We start from the raw sequence: 20,166 nt of genomic DNA on the forward strand, positions 1-20,166 counted from the left end.
CAACCAGCTCCAGATTTCTCTGAGGCCACACAGAGAAACGCCAAGAACAGACCTGTTTCAAAGTGCCATTCTTCTCTCACGCAGTTCAAGTAAAAAAAAAAGGTGCTTTAGTGTAAAAGTATTGTCAGTAGGCAAGTTACTTACAAGATAAACTCTTCCTTCCAAAAGGGATGTGCAGCATTTTTGGCTACAGAGCTGGAAAACTTCTGCATAGGGTCATTCAACTGAAGTATACACACAAGGTCTGTGCTGCCTGTAAGGGCAAGAAAAATCAATATCCAGTTATTCATGCTCCATCACCAAGAGGCCACTTACTGAAAAGAAACCCCTTTCCTTGCACACTGCACCTTTGAACAGGCTTTTGCAGACACTTTCTCACTCTCCCAGAGAACAAATGCCTTCCCCTGGTTTGCACACCGAGGACATTCATGGCAAAGGTCAATTTTGCATCACTGTTGTCTTATGAACTGTCCTACACACTGTGAAACGTGACAGCCCAACTTAAATCCTGCCATGAAGCAACCAAGTGCAGGCATAAAACGATCCAAAAAGATGGGGAGACAAAGAAACAGTGAGCAGGTGATGTTGTGGGTGTGAGGCAGGGAGGGACTAAAGCTGCTTTCAGCTGTTTTTAAAAAAACAGAAGTTTTCTAAGTTCCTCCTGGCCACAGTCACAGTGGTTTATGTGGACACAAAAATAAGCTTTTTTTTGCTGGCAAGTGACTGATGACAGCAGTGCTAATTCACAATGGTTTGTGCACTGTGGTTTTTAACAAGTTTTAAAGCACTGCTGCAGACTTATCTCTGCCTTGATCTTGGAATTTGATAGCATTGCAAATTGGCATATTAGGAGTAGTTATACTGCTGCTCCAAGGGGAAACAGTTTGCCAGATCTGTTCCTCTTAAAACAGTTTCTTTAACATGGCTTTCACAGCATCAGAAATAATTCAGACCCAGACTTCCAAAGGATCAAGGAAAGCCACAAAAAGCTCAGTACTGACTGTGTGCAAAGCAAACAAAAGATGCTGCCCCCAGTACTCCAGAAGAATCTGGGTTTGTATTTGCTATCAGCAGCTCTCAGTTGTCCTCTGGGGATGCTTTGGGGCCGTGGCTCAGCCCTGTCTCAGGCAGAGAGGCAGCCTGGGCCTGGCAAGGTGATTAGAGGAGACAAAGCACTGTGTACACACAGCTTATTTGGGATCCAAGCTGACCCCAGAGTAAGTAGCTGAGCTGCTTTCACAGCAGGCTGAGCCTGAGCTCATGAACCTGGGCTGGTTTCTGCTCACCCAGCCATGTGTCTCTGCAGCCTGGTCCTGCCAGGGCAGGGACTCTGCACAGCCCTGCCTGGAACTACACCTGAGCCACACACTGACTGGACCCAACAGGGTATTGCAGCTTTTCTGCCCTGGACACCCTGCTGTAAACAATTAACTACTTCTTCCTTACCAGCAAAAATCTCTTTTGCCCCAAATGATTCCCTGTAGACCATGTAGTACAAAATCTAGGGTGATCTTTGTTTACATACATAAACTAAGGAGATAAAAACAGGCACAGCCTATAAGCAGAGACCAGTTCTGCTACTGGGTGTTCACCAGCTGAACTAAGATATCTACAGGAGAGCCACGAGCTCCTATAAATCCTGTCAGCATCCATCAGTTTGGTTTCAGCATCCATGGTTTCATCAGCACAGACAAGCTGCCCGTCCCCAGCCCCCTGGGGACCTGTGCAGGTTACCCTGCAATACTGCACACCCTCATGGAGCCTGAATTCCAGCAGGGTAATTCATTATTGCAAGGGAAGGCCAGGAAAAGGGAAGGGAATATTAATTAAAAGTCAGCAAGTTACATCCAGAAGCCAGCACCTTTCCAGCTGTGCAGGATTCCCACTGGATTTCAAATGTACCAGTTAAAGCCTATTATGAAGCCTTATTTCTCATACTCACTTCCAAATATTTATACTCCAGGAGCTGCTGGCAAACCAGCAAAAATTCCTCCATCTCCTGTTAGAATAGCAAATGGGGATTTTGCCTCCCAACATCTGTGTTCCCAGAACAGAGCACATGAATTGTCTCCTCTTCTTCTCATTTTTAGGCAAGGTGCAGAGGTTCTCAGAAGGCAAATCTTCTGTTCTATGCACCATATGCACATAAAGGTATCTCATCTCATCTCATGACTTTTAAAGGCAAGCAAAATGACCCAATCTTCTGGAAAGTTTAGTTTGCACTATAAAACTGTAGAGTAATAGCAAATCATAGAATGGTTTGGGTTGGAAGGGACCTTAAAGATCATTGCATTCCAAATCCCCTGCCGTGGGCTGAGACACTTTCCACTAGACAGGATTGCATTTGCCAGCACAGTTTTATTTATATAGGACATTTCACAGCCCAGAGTTCCAGAACTGCTTTAAAAATAATTTGTTTTTTTAAAAAAAAAGCTCTGCAGAGATTTTTAGGGGAATCACTTCCAGCCACGATGAGTGAAGCAGCATTATGCAAGACTCTAGGGCAGAAACCTATTACATCTAACTGAAAAAAGGAGAACAGCAAGTAGGATGTATTTATCCAAAACTAGTGCCTTGCCCAGTTTAGCAGCCACAAGCTTCCATTAAAAATACTGTTATGGAATTGTTTAGTGGCCATAAATAACAGAGCCTCCAATCTGTATTTCCCCTGACAGAACCTGAAATGTGCCTGCTCATGCCTCGATCAGTGACAGAGACGTGCCTGCACTTGGAGAAGTCTGAATACTTGCAAGACAGGCCTGGTGCTGCTTTCCAAACCCAACACTAACTTCACTAGGCAGTGACCTCTTTTTTGGCTTCATTCTCCACTTGCAAGAGGTACCTTCTTCCTTTACCTGCAGAGGTACTTCATTCAGGAGGAAATATCCCTGACAACCAAAGATCACCTTTGAGGAGTTTCTAATACAGGAGGAGAGTTTTAGATAAAACTGCAGATCACTCAAATGTAAAGAAAAATGCCTGTAAAAATAAGGTAACACTGAATCAAGCCAATGTCATTGCCAGCAGCTAATGGAGAGTTGGATTTGAGCCCCTCATCTTGGGTACAGCCAAAGTGAGAACTTTCAGAAATTAAGATTAAAATCCAGAAAATAATCAGCCAACTTTATACATGCGGTCATTTCAAGCTGTTTTCAGCAATGATGGATTTCTGTACAAAAAGAACAAGATGTTTAAATACTCAAATAAACTAAAATATACATTAAGTCAGCACTGGCACAGGGTGCCCAGAGAAGCTGTGGCTGCCCCATCCTTGGCAGTGTCCAAGGCCAGGCTGGATGGGGCTTTGAGCAACCTGGGATAGTGGAAGGTGTCCCTGCCCATGGCAGGGGGTGGAATGAGATGAACACTAAGGTCCCTTCCAACCCAAACAACTCCCTGATTCTATGACTTTATGAAGTCTATTTCTCAGAACACAGCAATTTCTTAAACCTTCTTTTGAGAGTAGGCTGTAACCCAGAACTTCCACATTATCTCACCGGAAAGCAAAGCAAAAAAACCAAGCCCAGCCCTGCCTGAAATGGAGCAGCACCACCTGGGCTGTGTTACCTGCAGCACGGAGATCACCCAGCTTCACCACGATGTTCCTCACCAGCAGCTTGAGGTCATGAGCCCTTGGAGGTTTGGGAGGACTTGTGCCCTGAGGGAGAAGGCTCGTGTTCTGTGCATTCTGCAAAAGGCAACCAGGACAAGGGGCACTGTGCACATGCAAACACCAAATCCTTGTGTCACACTGACACAGGGAAGCAGAGCTGGGCTGTAACACCAACAAGGAGCCACTCGGGAAGTGTGGCCACAGAGCCTCCACTGCCACGGGCTATGCTGTTCTAAACGTGTCCCAGTTGTTTCTCGTCACTGAACACTGTTAAACTTCCTCATTTGTGAGTCATGAATATATAACAAAAGCACTAAGCAGAAGGACATTTCTCAAACGATTTTGGAAGGAATGAGAGTTACCTGAACCTCCTTTGTATCTGCAGGCCTCACACTCAACACTACAGATGGAGAAGCTGAGCTGAAGAGGTTCTTCAAGACATCTCTGAGCGTTTCAGATATTGCACATGTCCCTGCTGTCTGTCCCTATGAGGAAACAAGCAATCAGGCTTCTCAAAACTCAGAAGAAGGTGAGGCAAAAATTAATTTGGTATATATCTAAACCACCAAAGCCATCAAACATCAGCTTTGTCAGAGAGAGACATATGGTTTGTTGCCAACAACACAATCTAACATCACACAAAGAATTACTTAAATTTCTCCATTATGCATGAAAGGAAAGCTAGAATTACACACTGAAAAAGTCATGCTGTTCTGAAAGTTAGGAAGACACAGCTGTTATCCACAAAACCAGAAGTTTCATTAACAGTTTTTATCTCATGATGGTGATTTAAATATTCTGTGCTGCTCTGCACTCCCCTAAGAGAGCAGATCAGGTCATCAGATAAGCAGATCGTTATGCCAGCTTGCAACAGCTGAGAAGAAACTAATCCTGTGCTGCACTGAAAAAAAATATTACAGCATCTCTTGGAGGTCTTCAACCTTGCTGGAAAGTGCAGTGTATGGACAGAGAACCCTGCTGCTCTGGAGCACTGAGCTGTAGTTTGCCCATTTAAAACTCTCACAGCCATCTCTGCTTAGCACCACAATCTCTGAGGGGTCAGCACACACCACAGATTTTGTTTATCCACACGTAGCTTCACATGATTAATTCTAAGATGTATGAAGAGAGTGACTGTCCCTGCCCTCTCTGTGCTCCTGGAAAATGCCTGCTTCCCACAGCATGCTCCTCAGGAATTTTCTTCTGCTCAGTTACCTACAGGGCACAGACTTTTAAATCAAGCTGTCCCAGAAAGGACAGTCTGACACCCAACAGCTCTGAGGGCAGCACAGGAGAAATCTCAGTGAGGTTTCTTTCCTAAAGAAAAGATTGAAGTAGGAGACAAAGATCTGACCTAAAAATAGAGGAGCCATCCATCTTTTCTCATCTGATACCACACTGAGAGACTTCACTGATGTGTATCTTGCACAACAGCCCAAACAGACTGGGAGTAACAGCCTTTCCCAACTACCCAGGTGTTACAGAAACATTTAGGGTGTTTCACAAAAAATCCCAGGAATGCTGGGTACAGAAATCCTGTTTTACTGCCTTCTTACCTAACTGGCCTCTGATGACAGCTTCAAAATACAACAGCATTGGCCAGTCCCACAAAAATTCTGCTGTATTTACACCATGTGCCCTCAAATAACCACCAAGGAAACAGATAATACTCATTCACTTTAATAAAGATTAAAGTAAATTAGGCTTTCTAAAGCCTCAGTAACAGCAATTTCATTACTCAGGTTACTTAAATAAGCAGATAAATTGTGGTTAGTCTTCACTGTTTTGGAGGTAATTTCTCTCCCTGCTCTTACCTAAATTGTAAAATCCCAGTTGCCTCTCATGCTTTGCTATCAGCCTAATGTGACATCTGTTATTTAACAGTGACAACAGCAACCATAGTCACTGGACTCCTGCTCATAGGTATTTTCTGTTGTTTCCATAGTTATTTGGAAAGATTGATTAAAGACCTTCCTGTCAGCTCAGCCATCCTTTTATTGGAAAGCTACTCTCCACCACAACACCCTCGGCAAGATAACCCATAATGGCTTAACTGCCACCCCAAAATGATAAAGACAGCAGGTTTCACTTTGGGTTTGACTTGGGCTAGGGGTGTACACCACAGCCAGCCTGGGGCACATCAGCACGTGAAGTCACCCGGTGTAAATCCAAACCCTACCAGTCAGCCAGGTTGCCCAACACAACTCGGGTTCACCCAGCCATTACCAAGAGAAAATGGGTCATTATACCCAGCTTCTGTGATGACAGAACCACCACGGAGATAATCACAAGTAATTAAAGGTATTTATTTGTACACACAGTGTTGCTTCCGAGAGAGGAAGAAAACAAGACACAAAAGCTGACATTTAAGTTTAGGAGCTGGAGCAATTGCTGAGGTGTAGCTTACTCACAGGCATTAGCTCTTTGTTTATTGCCTCTCCTCTTCTGTAAGTGCTAATAGAAACTTCAAAGTGAAAATAATGCCCTCTAACTATTAAAGAACTTAACAGGCTCCTTCTAAAAATGCAGGCAAAGCATTACAGGTGCAACTCTGCAACGCTGGACTTGGGCACCTCTCACAAAGCTGATTGTGAAGTCCAGTGACTGCACCAGAGTCATCTGTGTTTGTCAGTAAGGATTTAATATTTAATGACTGTTCAAATGTGGATAATCAACATGCCACTCCAGCATATGAAGGTCATTCTCATGCTACATGTGCATGGTAAAACCTACATTAAAACATACTTCAAAAGGCTTGTCTGTCTTTAGTTATGAGTTTCCCATGTTCACGGACAAAAGCTGTGGTAATAAATTATTATGATTGCAGCTCACTCAGTGCAGGTCTTTAGAAGCAGCTCTACAATAAACTTATTTTTTAACGAGGCCTTCAGTCAAGAAAACAACTTCACAAAACACAAGCAAGTCTTCCCCCAGAGTTGTAAGAAACAGTTAAATCACCACATTTGTGCCAAAAAAAAAATTGTGAAGGGTCAAAGGCAGAAGAGAATCCCACACAAGACAAAACTCTTTCAGGGGATGTCTCAATAAAACAATCCCCAATGAATCAGTGCTTATATACAAAGATAAGGTGCAATTCCAAAAGCATCAAAATATTTTTAGATCATCCATTATTTCCTTCAATAACTGTATTTTTCACAGCTGTTTCTGATCTATTGTTGCCAGATTTCAACAGTGATTTAAACTAGGGAAGGAGCAATATTGTAATTGCTTTGATAGGAATACCACTACAACTGGGGTTTATTATTTTAGAAGCGTTCTAAGAGAAGATAATTAAGAACAGACATTTTTCACACCTTAAATTTGGATGAAAGATGTTTGCAAAGTCATTTGTCTGCCAAATACAGACTTCTTTCAGTAATCTTGAGAGATACTGCTGGATTTCAGAGATGTAGGTGTTTGATGGATGACCCATGGCAGATGCTTTACACCACAGTTTGGACCAAGGGGATGGAGACCCATCTGCTCTACCATTACAACAAGTAAAACTTACTGACTGACCTCCTGCACTGCTGGCTGGATTTCAAAGTTGATTTCATTGGTGTTAATGAGGAACCACTCAACTTTCACATCTTCTCCTTTGTCTTTCACATAGACCTGAAGCTGAGGACAGGAAAAGAGTTATTGGAGAGTGTTCTGTGTCCTGTTAAGGAAACTGCAGGTCAAACTCCATACTAAGGCTTGACACAGGAAGAATGATACCAATTTTTGAGTAACTTCAAACTGACACTCCAAGAAGGCAGAAGTTGTTTAAGCTTTGAGAGTGCATGCCACTTAAAAAAGGGAATTGTTCTATACACCCAAGTAGTCTACCCAACATGTTACTTATCCCCAGTCTCCTGAAGAGGCAGCTTAATTTCTGTATTTACCACTTGCCCCAGAGAGAAACAAAGAGGAGAGGAGAGGAGAGGAGAGGAGAGGAGAGGAGAGGAGAGGAGAGGAGAGGAGAGGAGAGGAGAGGAGAGGAGAGGAGAGGAGAGGAGAGGAGAGGAGAGGAGAGGAGAGGAGAGGAGAGGAGAGGAGAGGAGAGGAGAGGAGAGGAGAGGAGAGGAGAGGAGAGGAGAGGAGAGGAGAGGAGAGGAGAGGAGAGGAGAGGAGAGGAGAGGAGAGGAGAGGAGAGGAGAGGAGAGGAGAGGAGAGGAGAGGAGAGGAGAGGAGAGGAGAGGAGAGGAGAGGAGAGGAGAGGAGAGGAGAGGAGAGGAGAGGAGAGGAGAGGAGAGGAGAGGAGAGGAGAGGAGAGGAGAGGAGAGGAGAGGAGAGGAGAGGAGAGGAGAGGAGAGGAGAGGAGAGGAGAGGAGAGGAGAGGAGAGGAGAGGAGAGAAGAGAAGAGAAGAGAAGAGAAGAGAAGAGAAGAGAAGAGAAGAGAAGAGAAGAGAAGAGAAGAGAAGAGAAGAGAAGAGAAGAGAAGAGAAGAGAAGAGAAGAGAAGAGAAGAGAAGAGAAGAGAAGAGAAGAGAAGAGAAGAGAAGAGAAGAGAAGAGAAGAGAAGAGAAGAGAAGAGAAGAGAAGAGAAGAGAAGAGAAGAGAAGAGAAGAGAAGAGAAGACTTAAGACTTTACCTGCAGGTGGACTGGGGACAGCCTCACAAAATATGACTGAGCTTCGGCAGCTGCAGGCAGAGGGGCTGAGACAGCAACGAGGAATTTAACAGAATCTCCCACAACATTGCAAGAAACCACCTGGAGAAAGGAAAAGGATGAGGGGAAATGAAGGGAAATATAAATTAAGTCTTGAGAAGCGTTGGTGAAGGCAAGAAAGAAAATAAGAAAGGAATTTAAGCTAGCAGAATTGTGTGAAGTTGCACAGGAGGGAAATTTCTAAGCAATTTCTTTCATGTCCCTACCTCCCTCTGTACATTCTTCTAAAAGCACAGACCTCAAGCGTTCAAATCTGTATGTGAAATTTAATACCTGCAAATTACGGCATTTTCCCAAACTTCTTTTGTATTGTTACCTAATTCAAGAGTCATTCCTTGCCTGACAAAGACACCTTTCCATTTCACAGATCTATGAAAAAAAAATCCTCAATAAAAAGCTCAAACAGGGCAATTTTGCAAGAGGGAGACAAAGATGTTTGTTCTTCCTCTCTTCTGCTCTGAGCTAAGTAGCCTACAACAGGACAGCTGATTTACCAAACAATCTTTACTTTAGTGGTATCCTACAAATGTGAAACTTTGGTATAAACCTGCTGCTGCTACAGAAGAGGATTTTGTCTGCATAATTCCAGTTCTCAGGAGGATAAGAAGGAGCAGGAGCCTTTAAGAATTTATTGAAGCCTTTGACCAAACCAAGAAAGGCCCTGAAATGTGGTGACAAAGTTAAATGTCTGGGAAAAGTCTGAGTGCCACTTGACTGCAATACACTTTTACAAGCAGTAATTTAACTTGTTATCACACTGAGTTTGTAAACACTGGACAGTTTTTCCTCCCTCCCCTCTGCAAACTGAGCTGCTGGAGCTGCCATGCAAAATTCCTGGAGTGTGCAGAAATTCCTGGAGTGTTCCTGGCAGCACAGGAAAGCCCATGGGGTGGGAGTCAGAAATTATTCATCACACCGCAGAGACATGTTTATTTTGCAAACAGATGTGGTGGTTGAGGAGAGCTGCTTGTCACTGTCCCTCTGTGGTTACTGTCCCCACTGTGGCAAGGACAGCTGGGCCCTCCTTACACTGACTCAGGCAAAGGGAACCAGGTCAATGCAATGCACAGACAAATAATTCCCTGCAAGGTTTGTCTGACAAAAACTCTGCACGGTGCTATTAAATTGTGTTTGTGCACTTACTGCTCCACTTATGGGCACTGGAATTGAAGCTGAAAGCTTTGAAAGGAATCATGTACCTCCTGGAAGATCCTTATCAGGCTCTCCTTAAATACATTTCATCTCCCTGGGCTCTCTAGGGTGCACTTTAAGGATGGCCAAGGCTTTATCTAGGGCCTGAGTACATCCATTAAGATAGAGACTTAATTACAGAAGCAGGGGGTGGGGAGGTGGATATGACAAATAAAAATCCTAACCACACCCACAAGCAATAAGATTTGCCTTTTCAGGTATGTCTTCTGCAAATTATAGCTTAGAAGTGGACATCCCTCACCTCTCCCCTTCCCAAAGTCCAAATTCCTTCAGAAGTGATTTCTGACCTTAATCCCACACAATCAACACCAACATATAAAATATAAAGGATTTTTAATAGCTAACAAGAACAAAGAGCCCAGCTGCTTGTTTTACTTGTAGCTGAGTTGAAACAGAGAATCACTCCTTTCATGCAAAATAATGGATTGAGACAGTGACTCTTTAAAGACTTCGAAAATTAAAAGGTTCTTCCCTCATTTTTTGAGGGAAGAGGAAGAAAAAGGACAGGTCTGATGCAAAAACTGCTGACACTTCTATATCCTAAATGCAGTGTTTTATCATCCATACACGTTTTTTCCACACATCCACAGGAAGTTCAGGGCATTCAGAACAAGCTGGACTTGCTGCACATGTGATGCAGAGCCATTCATCAGGAATTTCTGGATGTCCAAGAGCCAAGGTTGCCAGGTATGTGGTTGATTAATGCTTAAAAAAAAATAAAAGTGTGGCCAGAGAGTTGGCAGATGACTTCATGTGCCACTTGTTTCTTAATCATGTTTAATTCCAAGTAAAGGACAGAAACAGACACTGCAGGTGGTGGAACTTGGATTTTTCTTTCTGCATTTTGTCAAGAGATGCTAAATCAGTTTTTTACATAGATTTTTACCTTTCATTTCAAAGCCCAGACCAGTGGAGTTTGGACTTTTAGTCTCCTTGATTAATTTATTTTCTACCAGCAACATCTACTAAGCCCTACTCCCCTTCTGCCCCCACTTCTACTAAAATAACTGTGGTTTTCAGGTACAGACGCCTGTCAATTTTCAATCCAATCATCAAAAGGAGTGGTTCCATACTTGTAAATGGAAAATAATATGTCTTTATGTCAGGTGAATCCCTTTGTTCTGGGAACAGGATGGATGATGGAGTCAAAATACTGAGAGAAGCAGAATTCTGGGATAGAATTTGAAGAGAAAGCAGCTTTGTTTTCATCTACAGTGCTGCCACAAGTGGTGAGAAGGTGATTAAAGAGACTGCAAGTGCTGCTTCCCTTGCTGAGTGACATTCCTTTAGAAGTGTAGCAGGTGATTTTGATAGACCAGAGCAGAAATATGTAGGCCATTTCCCCCATGGCAGTCACACAAAGAAAAGCACTGAAGCTTCCCTTGCTCTGCTCCTTTTCCCCCTGCCTTGTTCCAACCTGCTTCCTCCAATTCATTTTCTCTGCACAGACAAAGAGCTGGAGAAGGGAGGGCCAGGCAAAGCACCCCTTTCTAGCTGGCAGGGGGAGAAAGAGGAAGGACAGGTATCCACAAGAAAACAGAGGAACCCGGACTGATGGGAAGAGAGCTCCCCTTTAATTTCATTTATGTTCCTCATTGCGTCTCTCACTCCTCTCACCAAAGACATCCCCAGCCATCAACACCTTTGTGATTTAGAGTCTAGAAAATCTGACACTTTTATAACAAACTGCTCTTTAAAAATCAAGCCCTGCACAGCAGCTGGGACCAGCTGATTCTGGACTCCCAGAGGGGTCACCTCCCAGCTCTCTTTTGTGAACCCACATCTGGACAAGGCACGTCTCCTACATTAGCAGAAATAGGGTGAGGTGAAATACAAGCACAAAGAAACCAACACCAAGGTTTTTTCTCCCTTCAGCACCTCCCTTGGCAAAAACACCCTTCTCTCGATGTGCTTTGGGGATCTCCCATGGAAGGGGTTCCCAGCCCCTCCTCAGGTACCTGTGTCCCTGCTCCTCCTCAGTCCTCTGCCATCCCTCCCCACACAGAGCTAGTACTTAATCACCCCAATGCCAGGATGTTATTCCTGCTGTTTCCAGCCCCTCCTCTTCACCCCTGACCACTCCAGCCCACAATGGGATGAGCTGCAGTGGCCAAAACTCCCCGACCTGGCTGGTCTCAGTTCCCCACACGCCTGACACTGGCACCCAGCTCCCCTGAGCTGCAGATGCTGTAACACAACTTGCTCACATGTACCTAAAATTTTAAGTCCAGTTATCCTAAAAGCAATTCTCTTCCAGATAAACAACTGCAGGAACAAAGGAGACTGAAAAAGCACTGCATTTTGAGAAAGACTATTTATCTGAGAAAGTCAAGTGTGCAAACTTGGGTACTTGAAGTTATTAAAACCCTTCCCCTTGCTTTGCCCTCCCCCTTTATATCCAGACTTTTTCCCTTTGCAATTCCTCTGGACAGAGCTGCAAAATTTCTTTTTTCTCCTTCCTGAAGTAGCAGCAGAAGCTGCTTAATCTCAAGAGGCACCATGGTGCCCCTGCTCCTCACACATGGTGTCCTCTTGCCTTGAGGTTTCAGTTTTGGCACTGGCACCCCATTAATTTGTGCATTACCCCTTCCCTTTTCTCTACTCTTCCCTCCCCAAGTGCAGCAGCAGGTTCCCTCCCTGAGCTGAAGGGCTGTGACTTCAGGGGGAAGTTCTGACAGCCCCGGTGGGGAAGATTTTCTTCACCTTCCCCAGGCCCTGACCACACCACATGTATGTAAAACCCCCAGCAGTACAGGCCTTGAGTGCCTTTTTTGTTTGTTTTCTGGAAGGAAACTGCTTTTACTGCACTTGGTATTTACTTCTAGAAAGAGCAGGTTACTTGAGGTTACTCAGTAGTATGTAAGTAATACAAATATTTAACATATTCACAAGAAAATTAGAATTCACCAGGAGGCAACCACACAGTGAAAGTTGCCTTGATCTCACTGTAAGATTCAGGACCCTCATGATTTCCCATATGTCTCCCAGAGTACTACTATGAGAAAGCTCTTTTTTTTTTGGCATGGAACACTTATCTTGTCAGTGATCACACAGACAGCCTGTGTGTTTGGATTAAATCCTCACCACAAAAAAATTTTTCAAGTCAAAAACTTCTTCCTTTTGACAGTCATTAACACTCAGCTGTTCAGAAGAATTACATGATCTTCTTGGTTACCAGAGCCAATTTCTTAATTTCTTGAAGGGGTTTCTCCAGCTTCTTCTCCACCCCCTCTTTACCCAAACAATTGACCAAGTGACCAAAGCAAATGAAGGGGAGATGACAAATGCAATGTCTAACCCAGGCACAGGTAGGTGTGGACTTTTAGGAGCCAGCATCAAACTGAATTTGCCTGTAAATACAGTGAAAACCTCAACCAGTTTTCCAAATGGTGGTAAACACCATGGTGAAGGCAGAGTGAGTGATGGACTCAGTGCAGGAGAGAGTTTCAATGTCAGCAACAGAAACAAAGCAGAAGTTGGTAGAACATGTGAATTTATCCACTCCTTTGAGGCCAACACATTCAAATTCAAATAGGTGGGAAAAAAGGGGAGAGAGAAAATACAACAAACAAGCAGGGAGTACGAGGAGACAGGACAGGAAGAATTTTCAATCCACCTAACAAGCTCAGTGAACATCAAACAGTGTGAGGACAAGAAGTAGTACTTATATTTCATAAGGGGGAAAATAAACCAACACCAGAAATAGAATTGCTAGTTTGGCCTCACTGTTGTGCAAGTCTTTTCAAACCATCTGAGGCACAGCACAGCTGAAGACACAGAGACCAAGAGGAGACAGTAAAGCCCAGGAGAGGTTTGCCAGTTTGTGCTGTGGTAGCTTAGAGAGTGATTCACTGCAGAGTTTCCCTGTGTCAGGATGCTAAGGCTTCCCTGATCCCTGTGCCAAGCTGGCAGACGTGGCACAAGCCTATAGGAGGCCCACACATCTGCAGAAGCAGCTGGAAGACAGTGCCAAACCCAGGATCATCTCCAGTGAAGCAAACAAACTCCCACCCGATGTCTTCCTTTGAGAAGGCACTCAGTTCTGAAGAGGATTAGATCATAATGTTGTCTTGCTTACTTTTGTAGGCTCACCCCACTAATAATTAAGCTTGTACTCCATCATTCCCCCACTAAGGTGGACTGGGATGTTTGAAAGGGAGAGGACAGTACAGCGAGCAGGGAGGTGAAAGCTGGAAACAGGTTACGAGAGAGTCTTTCAGGCACTGACCCTACTGCCCAGTTTAAGTCCAATGTACCTCAAGAGAAACCTGGAAGAAAATGTGATGCTCAGGAAAGCAAGCTGGGAAGCAGCAACATAAAGGAAGATTAGGTCATCACACAGGAAAGCTGAAAGACCTTGAAAAGTAGGAGAGGAATGCATTACAAAATACGTAGTGTGTGTGTGCATGAGAATTAACAACTACTGCTCATACAAAGGACATCTTATCACCGGGAGAGCACCACAGGGAGAGAGACCTTGATGCAACAAGGCACTCACAGCTGAAGCAGCCACAGGAGAGGCAGACTGCAGACTAAAACCCCTCAGGAAAGTACTTTCAGAGACAAAAAAAGCCATCTCCTTGCATAGTGAGAGCTCCCTGTAGGGCTGTGTGTCCCTTCAGCCATCAAGTTTAAGAACATGGATTTTTTTGGAGCTGCTGCTGAGAAAGGGTGCATAGGAGAGACTTAGGAGCCAGGACAGCATTGTAAAAGGAGACTTAAGGAGCAACTTACGTAGGCAAGCTAAACAAAAGCTGGAAGGAAATATAATCCCTTCATAATACATTTACTGACAGCAAGCACCATGGAAGAAGAGTAAACACGTTGAGAAAAAAGGATTATATTAGTGAAAAAACTAAAAAAAGCCAAGGACAAAATCTCCATGGGCCATAATTCCATCTAGGCTTGTAAAAAAAAGCCCCAGTCATTAAAGCAGCAAAGCTCTGGGATGGCTTTTGAACCAAAATGAGGAGTTAAAAGACAACAGGAACTGTACATCGTGGTCAGGGTAGTTCACCCCACCAAAAATAATCAGAAATAAACACATGTCCATAATTAGGAATGATCCCAGTTAGGAGTGCAGCAGTGACATTAAAGGAATGGCAGTCTGAAGGAATTTTACCCCTTTCCATTTGAGCACGAAGCAGAAAAAGAAAAGAGACTTCTGTCATAGCCTGCTCCTTCCAAACCCTCTGTGCCAAGACCCCAGCAAGAGACTCCTCATTTTTTGTTGCCTTTTTAGTTGCTGTTTCTGTTGTGAAGTTCAAGTCCTCTGGAAACAGACTGCACTAATGGAAAGGCTGGCAGAAAAAGCTAAGACTAAGAATATTTCTAATGTTTATTAAAACAAAACAACCAATACCACACAATGAAAACAGGCCACTTCATTCTATATATTTAGGCTCTGGCCCAAAACTGGAGTGAAGGCAACACATAAATAGAGGCTTTATCAAGGAGCAGTGTGGTGTAACCTTCAGCCACAGAGCAGCTCTGTTCCTATCACCACAGCTTTGGCCAAGCTGAGAACCAGCAGCATTCCGACCATGTCTGCAGCACTGCACTGTGCAGCACCAATTTCTGTCACAAGTTTGAGTTTGGGCAAGCTGCAGAGAGATTTCAATTTCACATGCAATCATTAAGAGTTTGAAGAGCAAGAGGGGAAAAGAAAACACAAAAAAAAATCCCCCCAAAAAAACCAAACACCACCTTGGGATCTTTGGTATTACCTGAGGAATATGTAAGAGACAATTACCATGGAAGAGAACTCCTGAGGTGTTCAGAGAAAGGTATGCATTTAAAGAAGAAGGAAAAGTAGCTACCAGACTGCCACTCTAAGGTTATTATACGCTGTAATTCAAATAAATATTCAAGTTGTACCTTAACTGAAGGAGTAAGAATGATTCAGAGAACTTTTTCCAGCAGCTGTGCACAAGATTATGGAAATGGCAGAGTTCAGAAGAACTCAGTGTATGAAAGCAAACCTGTTTTATTCCAATACATTTTAACATGTGCTTCTATTGGTTTAAGCTATTTTGAAACCATGTCAGATTTCTGTCTGCAGTGTAACAGCTCAATTAAGATGCTGAAATGGCTCAACCCAGCCTTGCCTGTCCCTTCCAGCAATATTTTAGACACTGCACTGCAAGACACCAGTTTTTTCTGCTGTTATTTTTTATTTGCTTTTATAGCTTTTATTTGCAGCAGCTTTTATTTGCAGCAGCCCTCCCTCAGGTTCTGGCTTCACACATGACACAGCACATCACTTTCAGACCTAGCAGTGCCCTCTCCTTACATTTCCCATTGTGGCATCTCCCAGTGGCACACAGTAACACTTGTGCCAACCCTACAGCCCTACCAGGTCCAGTCTCTCCAGCCCCACTGCTGGGGCAGGGACTACTGGTACGGAAATAAATTTTACAAAAAAGAGAAAATAAGTACACAAACAGCTTTACATGTTAATAATCCCCAGCTGCCACCAGTCAGGGTGTGCCTCTAAGTTGTGTATCAGGCAGATAAGCATGCATAGTTTTCAAAGAAATCATAGTAGAGCTGCTTAGCATCTAAATCAGATGAGCAAAGCGAAATAACAAAGCAAAAGTAAAAGAAGAGCATTAGGCTAATTTGATGCAGGTGCCTAAAGCTGAGCAGAGTTCAGATGTAACCAGTACTTAGTCACTAGGACAAAAATGAAGGAGCTGTCATTGCTAATAAACATACATAGATTTTTTTTCTCCCCTTTTAATGCATTTTTACTGTTCCAAGAGCCACGTTCTGCCTTATTTTAATTTCACATGCACTGAACTACCTCCCAGTGGGAGAGGAAGAAAGAAATCACTTGCTCCTCACTGAATACAGGGTCCAGCAGAGTCAAGACTTCACCCTCAGGACTTTGCACCTGTTCCACTGATCCTTACTCAGCTCCCACTTAGGAAGCAAACCTATCATCAGCCACACAAACAGCAAGAGGCAGACAAAGATGTTTGCCTGTCCCAGAAGAGAAATTTCTTTCTTCTCTTTGAAGTTCCCACTGCACATTTCAGCAATAGGATGGGGAACCGTCATCAGCACTGTGGAGGTGGGGGAGAAGGCTGCTCCATGAGCTCATTGAGGACGTAGCTATAAACTTGGCATAACCCTGGTTATTGTGCATTTGGTGGAAGCCCTGGAGTACATTCTGCTCATGACTTGCTAAAGAAGTGAATCCATGCAGAGTTTGCACAGGTTCATTAGAGAGGAAGCCTCTTTCCTGCCTTGACAAACACAGGTCAAGGGTACAGATCTATTGACAAATAAAACTTCCACTGATGCTAATAAAACATTTCCTGACCCAAAGTACACTGAAAGGCAACAAACCCAAAGTTTACCTTCTCTCCAGCTGACTTTACAACACTAGTAACTTCTTTAACTGCTAGCTCAAGTGGTTCTGCTGGGTCATCTTCTTCAAATGTGAGCAACTCTGAATCCTAAGAAAGAAGAAAAAAAAGAAGCATCATTAGGTGATGAACCCATCACTTGAAAACAAGTGATAAAAATGCACTGCCAGTCAAGTTCCTGGAATTGCAAATGTATGTCAAAACTTCCATGTATTAATTGCATGACACCTCACTACATAATACAGGGTAGAGCCTGAAAACATATACTTAGGACATAACTATGGGCCTAATCATAACTCATCTTTCCCTGTAGTAGAATATCAAGGTACACAGTGCAGAGCCAAGTCCATGAACAGCAACAGGGTTCAGTGAAACTGCTGTTCTTCAGCAAAGATTTATCAGTGCTGTAGTTTGAAAAGGTCTGTTTGGTTTGGCCTAACGGGACGGCTGCAGTAGGCTATGCCAAAACTAAGAAACCCCAAATATCATCTTGCAGAGGTGAGGAAAGAAGCCTTCCCCTGCCCAGCCCTCCTCACCAGTGACGGCAGACAGTGATGACAGCCACTCAGTCTTCACACAGACAGTGAGGAGATGGCAGCCTTTGGGCATTGAGGTCATACTTTCAGAAGCATCAGTACTGCATTCTCCACCTGCTACCCACACTGAGCACTCAGCCCCACTTCCCTCATCACCCGAGGTTGTTTTGCACGCAGGAATTTCATTAGTTCCGTGCTGCTGACATTGTTTTGGGAGGCTGACAGCAGGAGCAATGCCACGCCGCAGAGCCAGGCGCTCAACTCCCGGCACCAGCTGCTCACCCAGGCAGGGAGGGTGTGCGTGTCCCTGTCCGAGGGGCTTTGCCCTCTGGTCAGGGACAGGAAGCAGCCACTTGTGTCTGGTTACTTTCAGTTCCCAGCACCTGTGCCCAAGCTGTCTGGACCCTTCTCTTCCACAAGTGCAGATCAAACCTTCATTTCTTTGCACAACCCACTCTTTTCTCTACGGCACCATGCAATTTGAAAGGGCGGACAAAATATTTTCTTTCCGCTGCCCAACTTACAATGATATTTGGAAAGTGTTAATTTTTATTTCTTATCTTTCACACACACATGTTGCCCCACTCTTCCTTCTTCCCCAGGCTGCTCCCTGACACATAAGAAGGAACCTCTTAGGTCTAAGAGGCACGCAAATTCAGAGACCCGGGGACATGCCACTTCCTAGACGGTTTATCCTCAGCATTTTGCACTGACGTGACAAGGGTTCAGTCCTCAGGACAAGGAAATCAGCTTGCCGCAGCCTCACCTAACCTCCTCACCTCTTAGACCGGGGCATACCATTACACACTAACGAGCAGGATGCCATACTGCACCTTTTTCAGGAAGAGCAGGTTGGGATGAAAAAGAATGCCACGTTTTGTGCATCCTCCCTGACCCGGGTTACAGGCAAACTGACCAAACCCTGAGCATCACACCCACCATCCAGCGGGCTCGGAGGACACCAGCCCTTGGAGTTACAGCACACACACGCGGGTTCAGCAGGGCCTGAGGCATCACGGGGGAAGCCCAGCTCTGGGAATTATTTGCCGAAGGACGGGCCGCAGGCCCAGGCCAGGAAGTTTCCATTGTTTCCTCCTCCCCACGCCCGAACAATGTTATCGGCAGAGCGAGCCCCGGCCAGGGGGCTGCGGGGGTCGGGGTTTTCCTTCTTCCCCATCCTTCCCTCCTCCCATGCGTGCGCCCACTCCGTGCCTCTGGCCAGCTTCCTCCCGCAAATCCCTGCCAAGCAGCCACCAAACACACACGTGTAAATATACAAACACACACACGGAGGGGCAGGAACACACCCGGTATATCCCTGCAGCAAGTCCCGGCGTCCCTACAGCCTACTCCTGGCGGCGGGGAGCGCCCGGAGCCGCGTCCCGGCGCGATGCCCCACGGCCGGGAGGCGCCGGCCCCATCCCGGCGGGCGCGGGGGAGCCGCCGCCGGGCATCCCCCGTCCCTTCCTTCCTTCCTTCCGTCCCTCCCTCCCGCCGCCCATCCATCACCTGCATCCCGGCACTCACCGCCCGCTCCGCCGCCTCGGCTCGGAGCGCCGCCACCCAGGCCCGCCGCCACTGCCGCCTCCAGCTGCCCCGCGACAGCGCCCAGGCCAGCACCGAGCCGCCCTCCTCCAGCAGCTCGTCCCGCTGTACCGGGGGAGCGGGGGCCGGCGGCGGGCGGCCCCTCCGCAGCGCCAGCAGCGCGTACTGCACCAGGTACACGGCCAGCGTGGCCAGCGCCGCCACGAAGAGGGCGACCAGCGCGCCCCAGCGCAGCTCGGCCAGCCCGCCCGGCAGCCACGCCATGGCTGACCATAATGGGGCCGCGACTCCGGACCCCTCCAAGGCGCGCCCGGCGGGGAGCGGCGGCCGCAGCCCCGCGCAAACGCTACCTCGACCCGCGGGCGCCGGCGCAGGGACCAGCGCTGCCCTGGGACGCGCCGCGCTGCCCCGCCCGCCCACGGCGCAGTCCCCGCCCCGGGGCGGTGAACGGGGGGGGCCTGGCCCCGGACCACAGGCACGGTCCTGGCCACAGGCACGGCTCCGGACCGCAGGCGCGGCCCTGGAGTACAAGCACGGCCGCGGCGCCGGCTCTGGCTCCTGCCCAGCGCTGCCGGCGCGGGGGCGGTTGCCAGGCGGCAAACGGGGCTGCTCGGCCCGCGCTGTCCTGCGCCTGGTGCCCCGGGGGCAGAAAGGGGTAGACGGGCTTGGGGTGGGCACCTGGTACCCCCGGGGGTCAGAGGGGCTTTGGATGAGCGTCTGGTGCCCCTGGGGAGATGACAAGGTCATGATGGGCTCCTGGTACCCTGGGGTAAAGGGGATAGAGAGGCTCGGGATGGGCACTTGGTACCCTGGGGTAGAGAGAGTAAAGGGGCCCAGGGTGAGCTCCTTGTGCCGCCGAAGGTAGAGTTCAGAGTGGGCGCCTGGTGCCCCCGGGGTAAAACGACTCGGGATGGGTGTCTGGTGCCCGGGGCTAGAAGGGCTTGGAGTTGGTGTCCGGTGCCTCGGAGGGTTGGGGGGACACGGAGAGGGCACCCAGCTCTCCGGGGATACAGGGATTCGGTGTGGGTATGGAGCAGGTGCCTGCTCTGTTTCTTTCCTAGTGTCTCTCTTTACCCGTGGCAGGTCTCAGCCGAAGACCCTGCCCGGATTTTTTTTTCCCAATCCACGTGCTAAAACAACCCTTGACTAAGTTACGAAGGCTGGTCGTGAAATGTCATTGTAAGACCTTGCTCCACTTGGCTTTCGGCCCCTTCAGAGCTTTGCCTTAAAGGGC

The 20,166-nt window shown here is 46.4% G+C and overlaps 1 protein-coding gene across 1 annotated transcript in view; it reads right to left on the reverse strand.

Moving 5' to 3' along the window:
* The window catches only part of C2CD2 (C2 calcium dependent domain containing 2), a 32,673-nt gene extending 13,334 nt beyond the window's left edge, over window positions 1–19,339 (reverse strand). Inside the window, exons 1-7 of the mRNA XM_069017328.1 lie at window positions 18,915–19,339; window positions 16,843–16,941; window positions 8,189–8,308; window positions 7,133–7,234; window positions 3,976–4,098; window positions 3,568–3,688; window positions 145–253 (exon numbers count right to left, since the gene is read on the reverse strand). Of these exons, the coding sequence (XP_068873429.1) occupies window positions 145–253; window positions 3,568–3,688; window positions 3,976–4,098; window positions 7,133–7,234; window positions 8,189–8,308; window positions 16,843–16,941; window positions 18,915–19,196 (956 nt within the window). The 5' untranslated portion in view covers window positions 19,197–19,339. The remainder of the gene's footprint in view (window positions 1–144; window positions 254–3,567; window positions 3,689–3,975; window positions 4,099–7,132; window positions 7,235–8,188; window positions 8,309–16,842; window positions 16,942–18,914) is intronic.
* Window positions 19,340–20,166: the final 827 nt, after the last annotated feature.

This window comes from Aphelocoma coerulescens, chromosome 1 (assembly GCF_041296385.1).
Source record: "Aphelocoma coerulescens isolate FSJ_1873_10779 chromosome 1, UR_Acoe_1.0, whole genome shotgun sequence".
Classification (NCBI taxonomy): Eukaryota; Metazoa; Chordata; class Aves; order Passeriformes; family Corvidae; genus Aphelocoma; species Aphelocoma coerulescens.